We start from the raw sequence: 14,270 nt of genomic DNA on the forward strand, positions 1-14,270 counted from the left end.
GTTACAAGACAACACGGTTTAAAATATGTTGATATTAAAATATTTACTTAGATAAACTTTTAATAGTGCGAATGCACGCACCTTATCTCTTAGAAACTAATACGATTGAGAGAAAAGACATAGAGAAATTTCGAAAACTTACGGCTACCTGGTACACGAATATAGTATAATTTCTGTACCCCCAGNCCTTAACCTGTTTAAATTAATTCAATTATACAACGCGAAAGTTTAAAATTAAGTATTTACGAGCCATAAAAACAACCTTTTACACTTATCCGTCGCCTCACAGCATATTATTAACACACAGACGTGCTTAAAGATTCCGCATAGCGCTGCGCAACGTGACCGCTACCGACGACGTCGTGGACAACGCCTGCCGACTGCTGCAGGAGAATGGCTTCATCAACTACTACGGGCTACAGCGCTTCGGGACTCGTGTGGATACGCCCACTTATGAAATCGGACGAAAACTGCTGCAAGGGAATTTCAGAGAAGTAAGTAGCGCGTAGTATTGGCACTAAGGTCGATAGTTCTAATGCAAGCTAGATGTCTACTACATGAGAATAAATTCATCAACTACTACGAGCTTCGGGTCTCGTGTCAACACGCCTATCTACGAGATAGGACGCAAGCTGCTGCAATGGAACTTTAGAGATGTAAGTGGACCATTACTAAGTCACTAAAGCTCCACCATCATTTCGTTACGTCTCTAAATATTGTTTGTTGTGCTATTATGTGTGCGCACGCGAATAATGTAAACTCAATCTTATTTTACAGGCAATAAACTCCCTTCTGGAAGAGCGCGAAGGCATGCTTCAGCCGGCGCTACAACGATACCACGAAGCCGGACCCATCGCAGCACTCCAAGCGCTTCCACGAGGCATGTCTGGCAGCGCGCACGTCGAGACGCGCCTCATACGTGCCCTCGCCAAAGCGCCTAATGATCTGGTGGGCGCGCTGTCCAAGGTAATGTCGACCTTATCGCCTGTGACATAAGACTCACACTTGTATGGCCATGAAGCAGGCCCATCGCTTCACTCCAAGCACTTCCAAGAGGCGCTTATTCCGCGCCCTCGCTAAGGCGCCCAACGACCTGGTGGGCGCGCTGTCCAAGGTAATGACGACCTTATCGCTCGCGACATAAGACTCATTCTCGCGTGGCACGGCAGGCAGCGTGTATGTCGAGACACGCCTCATCCGCGCCCTGGCCAAGGCGCCCAACGACCTGGTGGGCGCGCTGTCCAAGGTAATGACGACCTTATCGCTCGCGACATAAGACTCATTCTCGCGTGGCACGGCAGGCAGCGTGTATATCGAGACGCGCCTCATACGTGCCCTCGCCAAAGCGCCCAATGACCTGGTGGGAGCGCTGTCCAAGGTAATTTCGACCTTACAGCCTGTGACACAAGGCTCAGTCTCGTGTGGCCATAAGGCCGGGCCCATCGCTGCGTTCCAATCCAAGCGCTTCTAAGAGGCATGTCCGGCAGCGCGCACGTCGAGACGCGCCTCATACGTGCCCTCGCCAAAGCGCCTAATGATCTGGTGGGCGCGCTGTCCAAGGTAATGTCGACCTTATCGCCTGTGACATAAAGCTCAATCTCGTGTGGCCGCGAGGCCGGGCCTATCGCAGCACTTCAGGCGCTTCCAAAACGAGCCCTCGCTAAGGCGCCCAACCGATCTGGTGGGCGCGCTGTCCAAGGTAATGTCGACCTTACCGGCTGTGACATAAGACTCACACTTGTATGGCCATGAAGTAGGCCCATCGCTTCACTCCAGGTGCTGCCAAGAGGCATGTCTGGCAGCGCGCAAGTCGAGACGCGCCTCATCCGCGCCCTGGCCAAGGCGCCTAACGACTTGGTGGGAGCGCTGTCCAAGGTAATGTCGACCTTACTGCCTGTGATACAAGACTCACTTTTGTGTAGCCACGGCGCCCAAAAAAGGTAAGGAAAAGGCTCATAAAAGGTAAGGAAAATGAAAATATTTATTGCCAGATCAAGTAGTAGGTACAAAACAAAATACAGACCTCCACACTAGGCATTGCCTGTCCTGTGGAGGAAGGAATCACGATTTACAAGTAGTATTAGTACGGTTAAGCAGAAGAAGGCTTATCATCAACGGAAGCACAAAGCGTGCTTGGTTTCCACATCGCGCGGTTGGTAGCGGTCTGCATCCAGCGCCTTCCTGCTACCTTGCATGAGGTCGTCGGTCCACCTCGTGGGTGGACGTCCCACGCTGGGTTTTCTGGTACGTGGCCTCCAGAATCTTGCTGCTAGTCCCAATCTGTGTGTCCCAATCTTAATCTGCAATCCCAGACTGTGTATACTATCTTAACTCATCTCATAACATTGTCCGGTATCGTTGATTACATAGAGCAGTGCTTTTCAACCTTTTTCATAACACAACCCCTCTAGTATGAAAAAAGTTTTGGCGACCCCCAGACTGTTCGCTTTTTTCATGCGTTTTATAATGTTGCAAAGATGTTTGTAGGGACCGAATACAACAACATTTGCATCATTAGATTTCAGATTAATCTGTCTTTATAAGATTTTTTTTACTGAAATAGTTTTTACGACCTCTCGCGACCTCCCTATAGAGGCTTCACAGGTTGAAAAACACTGAAAGAAAGAAAAATTTAATTGCCATGGACATCACAAAAGACAAAAGAGGTAAATATAAAAAGCAAACAAGACAGAGGTAACACATAAAACATACAATTGAAGAGAAAGTAAACTGAACAGTGCCACCCTGTCGTACAGCGATGCCCATCGCAATGGGACCCCACTTAGCATATACCGTGGCCCAAGGTGTGGAAGGCCACGACGCTGGTTTTCAGTGTGGCCCATACTGACATAGAGTTACGTTTACCTCACCCACTTTAACCCGCTTCCATTCCAGCTGGCGCGAAACACTCGCTTACTGTACCTGCACTCGTACCAGTCGCTAGTGTGGAACCGCGCCGTGTCCGAACGTATCCAGCGACTCGGCCTCCGCCCCGCGGAAGGAGACTTGGTGCCCGCGGGCAGCGAGACGCACATAGGTAACTATTGTATAGATCAGGGTTTCCCAATTTTTTTTTGCCAAGGAACCCTAATTGATTATACTTTTCCTAGCGGAACCCCCGTACTACTCCGCCCGCACGCCCTGCCCCTCCCTTGTGCGTAAACAAGTCGGTGCGAGCGAACAACGTCGGTCACGAAACGTGGGATAATATTTTTTACGGAACCCTTGCGGCCTTTCCAAGGAACCCCAGGGTTCCGCGGACCACCATTCGGGAACCGCTGGTATAGATGACCCACGCTGAACTGTCCCACCAAACTCAATGACAGGGGGGCGCTACCATCGTTCAACTATATGGTCTCCAACATGGCAAAAATCGGAACCAGCGATCCGGTATTGACGTTTGTGTTTGACGAGTGGCGACAGTTCAGTATTTTGGAACTATAAAGTCAAATCAAAGTCAAAATCTTTATTTGGATAGACTATTTAAATAATACTTACAAATCGTCAAACTGAAAGAAAAATAAGACTAATAAAAAAAAGTTCTTAAGGAAGCTTTCAAGAGGAGAGCGTATCTTCACCTTAAAGGCCGGCAACGCACCTGTAACGCCCCTGGGTCTGCGGGTGTCTATGGGCGACGGTAGTCACTTACCATCGGGTGATCCGTCAGCTCGTTTGCCTCCTGTCACATAAAAAAAACCATCAGGTGATCCATCTGCTCGTTTGCTTCCGTCATATAAAAAAAAAAATTTCTTCTTCCTCGGTCCCTCACTGATGAGGATCGCGACCACATTATAGTGTTCCTCCATAGACTGCGGTCATAAGCTGTGTGGACCGCACGATGAAAGCTTGCGCCCACCGTTTTCCTCATCGCGTCTGATGACAAAGAACCTACATGTCTCATAATCATTTTACCCTACTAGCGCTTCCTGATCAACATTTAGCAAGTTCTGAGAAGAAGCGCCGTAACAAACCTAGTCAAAGTCAAAATTTCTTTATTTGTTTAGACTAATAAATAGTTCTTACAAATCGTCATTTTGCTCTTAAGGAGCCTCTACATGTCTCATAATCTTTTTACCCTACCAGCGCTTCGAGATCAACATTTGGCAAGTGCTGAGAAGAAGCGCCGCAACAAACTCAGTCACCACTGTCTGCCGGTTAATATAAATAAATAGAAAAAGCAGTAGTAGGTACATTTGATTCAGGAGCAGTTCACTGAATTTACCATGCATTCTTGTATGATGTATCTTATAAGAATGGGTATACAAAATTGCGTGGCATATTAAACAAGGTAGTAACGTGCTAATATCTAGACTTACAAATTAAGATACTTAAATACTAGTAGAAATGACTCGCATTAATAAATTTGAATAACTTGGACTAGTCATCACTGTCTGTCGGTTGAAATAAATAATGCTATTTCGTTTCAGCCAAATGACGTCCACAGCTGGACAAAAGCATTCCCCAAGTATTTCCACAATGGTCCTGCGCTGCCCGCATCCAGGTGCTTTCCGCAACCTTTACCAGATCATCAGTCCACCTAGTGAGGGGCCTGCCCACACCTTCTTCCGGCTCGTGGTCGCCACTCGAGAACTTTCTGCCCCAGCGGCCATCAGCTCTACGAGCTATGTGCCTCACCACAGACATCTCACATTAGCCAAAACCTTATCTGGAACTGGAGAATATATTACTACTGGAGAATAATACTCAATAATGTCTTTCGAGCCGACTTTGATAAATGATTGAAACTGTATCATGAAAAATGTTTTACCAAGAATCGGTTTTCATCAAGAACATCGCTATCATAAAGTGGTCGCAATTCTCAATTCCTCATCAGCAATATTTTGACCTTTACGATGTCGTCGGTCCACCTTGTAGGTGGACGTCCCACGCTGCGTTTTCCGGTACGCGGCCTCCATTTCAGAACCTTTCTGCCCCATCGGGCATCAGTTCTGCGTACTATGTGCCCTGCCCATTACCACTTCAGCTTGCTAATCCGTCGGACAAGGTGCAACTACAAGGTGGACCAACGACATCGTAAAGGTAGCAGGGAAGCGCTGGACGCAGACCGCTACCAATCGATCAACATGGAAAGCATTGGGGGAGGCCTATGTTCAGCAGTGGACGTCCTATGGCTGAAATGATGATGATGAATATTTTGACAACCCTTCATAAATTTCATTACAGTCACAGAAGAGATGAACGACGGCGAGTTCGAAGATGAAGATAACAATGAGAATGAATCTGATGCTGACACCAATGACGCCTCCGAAGTGCCTGCGGAAAACGATAACGACAGCTCGGACAAGAGAGACAAGGACAAAAATAACGATGAGAAACCAAAGGTATTTTTTTTTTATCAAACATTTTTGATATGGCTTTGTATTGGTTGCAAATTTAGACAGTGTCAAGTAAAATTACCACCTCAGCGTGCTAATCCGTTGGGCTATGTATGTCAACGATCTTAGTTTGTTTACGCATCTCTCCTATTTTTGAATCGTCTTAAAGAAACACTAAGCCCTCTCCAAAGTACGCTATGCAACTGAGCTTTTTCATGAGGTCTATAGTGACAGGCCACGTTTTGGAGCCATATGTAACACACACTGATTGTACACTTTCGTCTTTAGGAACTGAGGTATATTCGACGAGAAGATTTTGTTTGATGGGCAGGCCATATAAAGCTCGCTCGCACACTCACTGCGGCCGCCCGTCGCACAGTCGCGACAGCAATATAATTACGCGCGAGCGATAAGGATGGGTAGCTTGGGGTCATTGGACGAAATTCTACGTGCTCGGCGACCGGACCGGACCGTACGCAGAACAGGGCACATAGTACGCAGAACGACAGCCGGTGCAGTGGGCCAGCAAGTTTCTGGAGTGGACGATATAACACTGAAAGTGCAGCGTGTGAAGTCCACCCACAAGATGTACCGACGACCTCATAAAGGTAGCAGGAAGGCGTTGGATGCAGGCCGCTCATTATGGAAATTATTGGAGGAGGCCTATGTTCAGTAGTGGACGTCCTGTGGCTGAAATGATGATGATGAAGTAAAATTATATTTCAAGTGAATATTTCTACTCACCAATCCAAACCCAAGTAAAGCCATATAAAATAAAACTGTTAAATATGATTTTTAATGTATCACACTGCAGGTCCCTGTCAAAGTGCTGACCAAGGAAGAGGCGGAGAGCGGGCAGTACACGATATTCGACGTTATAATGCCGCTGCCAGGGTACAATATCGACTATCCGCCCAACATGAAGGACTTCTATGAAGAGGAGATGGCGAAAGACAACTTGAAGCTGGATCTGAGGCATAAAGTCAAGTGAGTAGTTTTCTCATTATTTATGAACTAGATCATTTCGTTTTCCGACGTTATGACAAATATACAGTAGGATTATTTTTAGTTATAAATGCAGTCAGTGATGCTACGAAAATTCGTTGAGTATTTATTTGGTGTTCAATTTTCATTTTTTAACCAAAATACGTCAATAACTTGGCGTAATTCTGCCCTGAGAACGTCTCTGCGTTCTGCAGAGGTCTATATTGTTTCGCAAAGTCTTGCGGATTATCAAAATCTAAATTCCTTTATTTGCATGAACTATTAAAAATAGTGCTTTCAAATCGTCAAAATAAATATTAAAATATTAGACTAATTAAAAAAATCTTTAAAAGTTTTGCTCTTATAGAGCCTTCATGTCTCATAATCTTCACATGACCAATTCCGTGGTCCATTTGAGCTAGTATAATGACGAGACACTATTTATGTGTTCGATAGATGACAGTATGGATGTATTACCGATCGTACCATTATTTCTGTATTCTCCAGGTGCTACAGCATGTCTGGCGCGTACCGGCACGTGGCGGTGCGTCCGTTTGATGTGAGCTGGCGCAGCGTGCGCTACTCGCAGCCCTACGCCGACCTGCTGCGCTCCGACCGCGACCAGCTCACCGGCCGCGAGCTCACCGGCATCATCGAAGGTACGCAGCTTGCGCTACTCGCAGCCCTACCAGGCCTGTTCATCTCCGCGAGTTTACATCGAAAACAAAACACGCACGATGGCCCACCTACAGGATACTATTCGACAAGGCCTCACATACGAGCGAACATTGACTCACGCACGCGTATTCTTGTGTATGATAGAAGAAATAAAGGAAATGGTGTACTAAATACTGTGCAGTATTTAACTGCCTAAATAATAATAAAAACACAGAATGTACTTTTTTAAGTTGCCTCAAGACACTGAGAGGTAAATAAGTAGGTAATATTATTCAATTCATGATAATTCATGCTCAATCATGTATTTCCTCCGCCATTTCCGCAGTTTGGCACCTCACGTCACATCATTTTACCGAAGTCAGCCCTATAGCTTCGGCGCATCACTGACATTTGTCAACGAAATGGTGCTTGACTCTTGAGACAGGCTAAATTACACCATATTGTTAATGAAATTGAGCATACATTTTTTTAAATACCTTCATGAAGTAAAACTTCTGTACGTAGTACTTATTATTATTCTGTGGCCCTACGCCGCCTGCTGCGCTCCGACCGCGACCAGCTCACCGTAAGGTACGCAGCTTGTAGCGTGGGAGCTGTGGAATGAGCCTAGGCTAGTTGGGCAGTTGGCAGATAGTTGGGCCCGATTCTAATTTATGTGGACTAAGTCTAGGCGCAGACCGATAGTTAGGCCCGATTCTAATTTATATGAAAATCGGCCGATACCAAATCGGAGTAGTGTGCGCAATGGAGAACGCATATTACGAAACAAATCCTAAATAATGATAATGGTAGCAATCCCGTCAATAATAATTATTATGGTAGTGACCATGAGAGTTCAAAACAATATTATTTATAGAAATTAATTTACATAAAACAGCTGAGCTGCAGTGTTACAACCAAATTGATCAAGCAGACAGTGTTTGGTATTTAGTTCAGAAAAACTGGAATCTAGCACACCTCTCTTAAAATTACTATACGCATATTCTTCTCCAAAACTAAAATTATAATTTTCCATTTTTTCTTACAATAAAAAATAACATGAACTATTTTTATCTGATTTCAGACGGCAAATACAAAGCGTTGCTCCTAGAAATGTCTCTGCCGGCGAGCTGTTACGCCACCATGGCTTTGCGGGAACTCCTCAAAGTAGACACGTCTTGCGATTACCAGGCGATGCAGAACAACTATCACAGACGCAAGAAATCCAAGGATAAGACCGGGGAAGCGGGAGATGAAAATTCAGAGAATAACTCAGAAGCCAATGACAGCCTCAATATGAGCGGGGAGAACTCAGAAGTGAGCAGACAAGAAAATGCAGAAGTTACTGGAGATGTAATGCCCGAAGCGAGCGGGGATGAATCATTAAAAAGAAAAATGGATGACTATGTAGATGTAGCGTTGAAGAAAGTTAAAACAGAGATTGAATAATAAAGTGTTTTACGTATTTAATGTTTTATTTATTTTTCAGAATAAATACACAGCCCAGTCAATTTATTTGTCTGCTACTCTTGCTACAACAAAATGAAACAATGTTTTATTAAATTTAAATGATACCATTATTCTTCACAGATAATAATATTTACAAACAATAGTGAAAGCCATAGCTTTTCATCATTGCTGATCATATAAGACTATTTAAACAATATTAAAGTGAAAACTGAATTCACTTTGACAGTAGTAATCCGGATTTGGACAAGGATTATGGGAAACGGGCGTAAGGCTGTAATACATCAAAATGACTAGATTATTGACTAGAAATGGGGAGGTAGGGCAAAAGAAACCATTTGGTTCCCAGGTAGAACCATTTCCGATGTTATTATAAATTATAAATGTAGTAGAATACATAAATTATTTCTATGAAACCTGATCGTCTATGCTAGTCTACGTAGGAAAAGGCATCCTCCGAGTTTTATACCGCTGTATCTGCGCTTGAACGGCGTGTGTGTGTGCATGAGTGTGCGAGTGTGCGCGCAGCTCGCCCGGCGTTGGGAACGAGCGTGGGCACCACGCACACTTGTGGGGCTTATTCTGGAAGAAAAAGAATGAGGGTGTCACTTTACTATAGGTGAGGCAGCCATAAGTAAGACAACGCCGTTGTTATTCGTGCTAAGTGTATTTGCATACATTTTGCAATGCATTTTCAAGAAAATAGGTAAGTTTATGAACTACCTATAAAAATATAAATGTATTTTTTTATTTCATTCTTACCCTGGACTGATTCTTTAGTAAGTAGGTACAATGAGTAATTTTAACCCTTATTACTTTTTGTAATAAAAAATGAATAGCTTCATTTGTTTAATGTATACTTTAGCGAATTTAAGTGTTTGTTACAATCTAATTTTAATAAAAATAACCTGAATTCTGCGCAGCGAAAAATCCACAGACTAAAATAAACATTAAAAAAATAATAATTAAAAACTTTTTGCCAAAAGCTGTATAGTATTTATTACCTTGGTGTGCGTCATTCGATGATAATAGAGATTGGAGCTGGCGGTAAAACATTTTCCACATTCGGGACATTTGTGTGGTTTTTCACCTGCAAAAATGATACAAAAGTTAGTTAATTTTTAATTAGATGTTGCTACAAATTATATGTTTGTGTTTGTGCCAATTGCAGAGCTATACAATATTTGAAGAAGACTGAACATTATTTTCAAAACATAACTTTCCAAGTTCATGTAGGTAAGTATTGTTAAAAAAAAATCAATTAAGTTTTTTAACGTTTCTTTGTCCGCCTTTATTTTATTTTAATGTTTGATTGCTTGATTTAATCAAGCCGATAGGTATTGTTTTTTTACATTAACCCAGACACAAAAGTTTAATTGTTATGAATGCTAGATAGCTACACTGTTCAGAAAGTGTTAAAGTAAGTATTATACGATGCAAAATTAAATGAGGTTACCTGTATGTATTCGACGATGCGTGTTGAGGGAGCTTGACGTACTAAACCCCTTGTTGCAGACGTTGCAAATGTGCGGTTTTTCGCCTGGAAGAGAAAATTATCAAGAACTAGCTTTCCGCCCGCGGCTTCGCCCGCGTGGAATTTTGTCTGTCACAGAAAAACTTTATCGCGCGCGTCCCTGTTTCAAAAACCGGGATAAAAACTATCCTATGTTCTTTCCCGGGACTCAAACTATCTCTATGCCAAATTTCATCAAAATCGGTTGCGAGGTTTAAGCGGGAAAGCGTAACAGACAGACAGACAGACAGACAGACAGACAGACAGACAGACAGACAGACAGAGTTACTTTCGCATTTATAATATTAGTTGGGATAATGATACCTACTTGGAGATTTTAATAGAAAACTCAGTTATTTAATTAGGTAAGTAATTGATTGTTACGGTTCAATATACAGGGTGTCCCAAAAACAATGGATAACCCTGTAACCATCGATAGGCCTCGCCATGGTCTCCCTAACGTCCAATTTTGACTCCAGTAAAAATATCACCGTTTTCAAGATTTTTACGTTTTTGTGCATTTTTAGAAAATTGCCACCTGCGATTACTTTTTCTCATGCCATTTATACAAATGAGGATACTTTTCAATCTAGTTTTTTTTCCTTTTCACAAGGGATAGTTGGGCTATCAAAAGAAAATATTAAAGTTCAACAAACTAGTTTAAAAGTATGAAAATTTTAAGAAATTACAGAGAAGAAGGAAAAATGAATTCATTGTCTTGCACTTTTGATCAGCCATCTTTCTTGGTTAATTGAGATTCTAAAAAGGTATCACAAGCCTATGTATTCTGTATTACTTTTATCTTATGGCTACTTGAATAGCAACTAGTATGAAAACTGCAAAAATGAGTTTTTCTCGTAATAGTTAAACTAAGACTGCATAGTGGCATTAAATACAAATGGATAATTTTTAGCGTAGGAATTTTAATAAAGCAACATTATTTTATCATCATTATCATCATCATTACTCATATCTGAATTGTACAATTGTTTGTTATCCTAAATAAAATAAAATAAAATAAAATAAAATAAAAATCATTTCAGCCATAGGACGTCCACTGCTGAACATAGGCCTGTACCCCAATGATTTTCATAATAACCGCTTGGTAGCGGCCTGCATCCAGCAGCTTTCTGCTTACCTTTATGAGGTCGTCGGTTCACTTTGTAGGTGGACGTCCTATGATGCGCTTTCCGGTACGTAGCCTCCACTTGAACCCTGTTGTCCCATTGACCGTCCGTTCTGCGTTTTTGTGATTACTTAATTTTTGTTTTAAACCTTATAAATTTTAATGTGCCTATAGACAGATACCCGTGATAATACACGGCTCGGAAACGTGGGTTTTTTGAACAGCGTGCTATGGAAGGGGTTATGCTCGGGTTTCTTTACGAAACCGTATCAGAAATTAGGAGATCCGTAAACGAACTAAAGTCGCTGACATCGCTCGACGGATCAGCAAGCTGAAGTGGCAATGTGCAGTAGTTTGCAGAACTGAGGCAGCAGGGTTCAAGTGGAGACTACTTACCGGGAAGCGCATCGTAGGACGTCCACCTACAAAGTGGACCGACGACCTCATAAAGGTAAGCAGGAATGTGCTGGATGCAGGCCGCTACCAAGCGGTCATTATGAAAATCATTGGGGTACAGGCCTATGTTCAGCAGTGGACGTCCTATGGCTGAAATGATGATGATGATAAAATGTTGCTTTATTAAAATTCCTACGCTAAAAATTATCCATTTGTATTTAATGCCACTATGCAGTCTTAGTTTAACTATTACGAGAAAAACTCATTTTTGCAGTTTTCATACTAGTTGCTATTCAAGTAGCCATAAGATAAAAGTAATACAGAATACATAGGCTTGTGATACCTTTTTAGAATCTCAATTAACCAAGAAAGTTTTTAAGGTAATGGGCACGATGGTCTTCCTACATTTTTTTTACACGATGGGTGATCAAATGTGCGAGACAATGAATTAATTTTTCCTTCTTCTCTGCAATTTCTTAAAATTTTCATACTTTCAAACTAGTTTGTTGAACTATAATATTTTCTTTTGATAGCCCAACTATCCCTTGTGAAAAGAAAAAAAACTAGATTGAAAAGTATCCTCATTTGTAGAAATGGCATGAGAAAAAGTAATCGCAGGTGGCAATTTTCTAAAAATGCACAAAAACTGAAAAATCTTGAAAACGGTGATATTTTTACTGGGGTCAAAATTGGACGTTAGGGAGACCATGGCGAGGCCTATCGATGGTTACAGGGTTATCCATTGTTTTTGGGACACCCTGTATATTGGATACGTAAGTACTTCGCGCTTTAAAAACTTTTTGTTTTGAAAGCGCGTAATGTGACATTGTTTCGTTTTTGCTTCAATGTCTTATCATGATACTTAAGTATTAAAAAAGTAAATGATTGCGCGTTTGGATAATTGTTGACCATTGCAACAATACCACAATGGGATAAATTTTTAGTTGAGAGTGTAGTTACGGCAAATATTTTGCATTTCCACAACCTTAATTTTTATTTACTTTTCGTACTAACTAGTACGTACCTACAGTGAGACGTGCTTGATCTACAAATGACTAAGTTGTACATACCAGTATGAGTCCGCATATGCCTCTTCAGCAGTGAGGGTCTGTCAAAAGTCTTTAAGCAGACATCGCAAGGCAGCACATTCTTCGCGCCAACGTTTCTCTGTGGTATGCAGAAGCCCTCACTGGTACCGACCAGGTTGGTTCTCTCATAAAGCCTGGCTAGGTGACTGTTCAGGCCAGCTAGGAACTTGATGTCGATGATGCTGAGGATCCTGGATGAGTTAGCTTTGGTGGAAAGATCCAGGGGTTCTGTTTGGATTTCCATTTATGATGTTTTAAAAGCAACTATTAGGTATTGCTTTAGTGCGTGTTATTGCATTTTCATAAGGTCAGGCGCTACTAAACTTGGTGCAAGGCTACCCTACGTGTGTCTTAGTGACTAGCCTAGCCTAATTTTAACTCAATATTTTACCTATAACTTTCTAAGAAACTAATCTTAAAGATGCTGTCCCAATGATTTGAACTGAAAACTTTAATATCAGTAAGTCGCAAAAGCTTTAACTTGCATACTTTAAAATACTGAAATATGAAACACTTGTAACTGAACTTTCCAAATCACTGCCCAAACTTATGATTTCCTCTCAATTTTCCAGGTGTAACTGTGGTAATTCCTTACCGATTTTCCCTTAAATAGCCCTGCATTGACGCGTACAAATGACAGGGTGATATTAGCGGTATTAGGTTGTGTAACGCATCACGGCGTTTTGTGGCGCCAACAATGAGTTTATAGAGCACGCCACTAATCGACGTGATTTGACGATTTTTTCAGGTGTCACACTGGATCGGCGAAGGAGTTGGATGTGGCATGCTCGTTTTCAAGACACGCTATAGTAGCAGTGGGTAAGTAAGGAATTTTAATGGTTAATTACATAATTACACTGGACCGCAAAGAAAAGGGTCTGTTTGAAAATCTTCTTTATCTTCAAAAAAGCTTGAATTAATTTTGTCTTTATTTCATAGGATATAGGATGTAGGGTACCTACTTTTGAAGATATTAAAGATATTCTAACCAATTAACCTTTTTCTTTGCGGTCCTTAGATAAAATTGAGGTATTTTTATGAATCTAGATTATATTAGGATATTTATTTTTAATGTTCTATTATCTCAGTCTCCAGTATTAAATCAATATTATTAGTCAACGAACTTTATTTAACATTTATGTAAGCCTCTTCTTTGATTTTAAGCATGTAATGCATTATTCATAGCGGCCTAAATCACAAATAGGACAGAGAATATGTATAGGTACCTATCTGTAGAAGGGCGACTGTAAAATCAACTTACTTTTTCATAAAATAACAATAACTCTTTTGGTTATATTATTATCCATCCATGGATTGGGATCTTAAGTTGAGCTTCCCAATGCGTTAGGTGCCTACTTTGTTTAACTCTCAGATCATAGCATGATCTGAGGTTTAACTCGTTACCACTAAACTGATGCAGTTGAATCGGCTGACGATTGTTCTACCTACGAGTACCTACATCATACATCGTTTCAGCCGAAAGACGTCCACTGCTGGACAAAGGCCTCCCCCAAGGATTTCCATAAAGACCAGTCCTGCGCCGCTCGCATCCAAGTACCTCTCGCGACCTTCACCAGATCGTCGGTCCACCTAGTGGGAAGCCTGTCCTGTCCACGCTACGTCTTCCGGCTCACATCATAATACTTCATGATTTTTCTCTATCATCAGAATAAGCAGATGGTTCTCTTATCTACATATTATCT

General features: G+C 41.8%; 2 protein-coding genes across 2 annotated transcripts; one reads left to right on the forward strand and one right to left on the reverse strand.

Annotated features, from left to right (window-relative positions):
- Positions 1 to 317: 317 nt before the first annotated feature.
- Positions 318 to 8,442, forward strand: LOC114356965 (pseudouridylate synthase 7 homolog; the record flags this gene model as incomplete). The annotated part of the gene is made up of 7 exons (XM_028310365.1): positions 318 to 494; positions 778 to 966; positions 2,896 to 3,037; positions 5,185 to 5,342; positions 6,151 to 6,323; positions 6,828 to 6,979; positions 8,062 to 8,442. Coding segments are annotated over 7 exons (1,356 nt in total), but the record flags the coding sequence as incomplete, so codon positions are not given.
- A 437-nt stretch (positions 8,443 to 8,879) lies between these two features.
- LOC114356966 (zinc finger protein 2 homolog) lies at positions 8,880 to 12,811 on the reverse strand. The gene is made up of 4 exons (XM_028310367.1): positions 12,550 to 12,811; positions 9,901 to 9,984; positions 9,449 to 9,534; positions 8,880 to 9,026 (listed from the first exon to the last, which is right to left on the reverse strand). Exons 1-4 carry the CDS (start codon positions 12,809 to 12,811, stop codon positions 8,880 to 8,882), a joined length of 579 nt encoding a protein of 192 aa, XP_028166168.1.
- Between the last annotated feature and the right edge of the window lie 1,459 nt (positions 12,812 to 14,270).

This window comes from Ostrinia furnacalis, unplaced genomic scaffold (assembly GCF_004193835.3).
Source record: "Ostrinia furnacalis isolate ACB-3 unplaced genomic scaffold, ASM419383v2 OfSCF3012, whole genome shotgun sequence".
Lineage (NCBI taxonomy): Eukaryota > Metazoa > Arthropoda > Insecta > Lepidoptera > Crambidae > Ostrinia > Ostrinia furnacalis.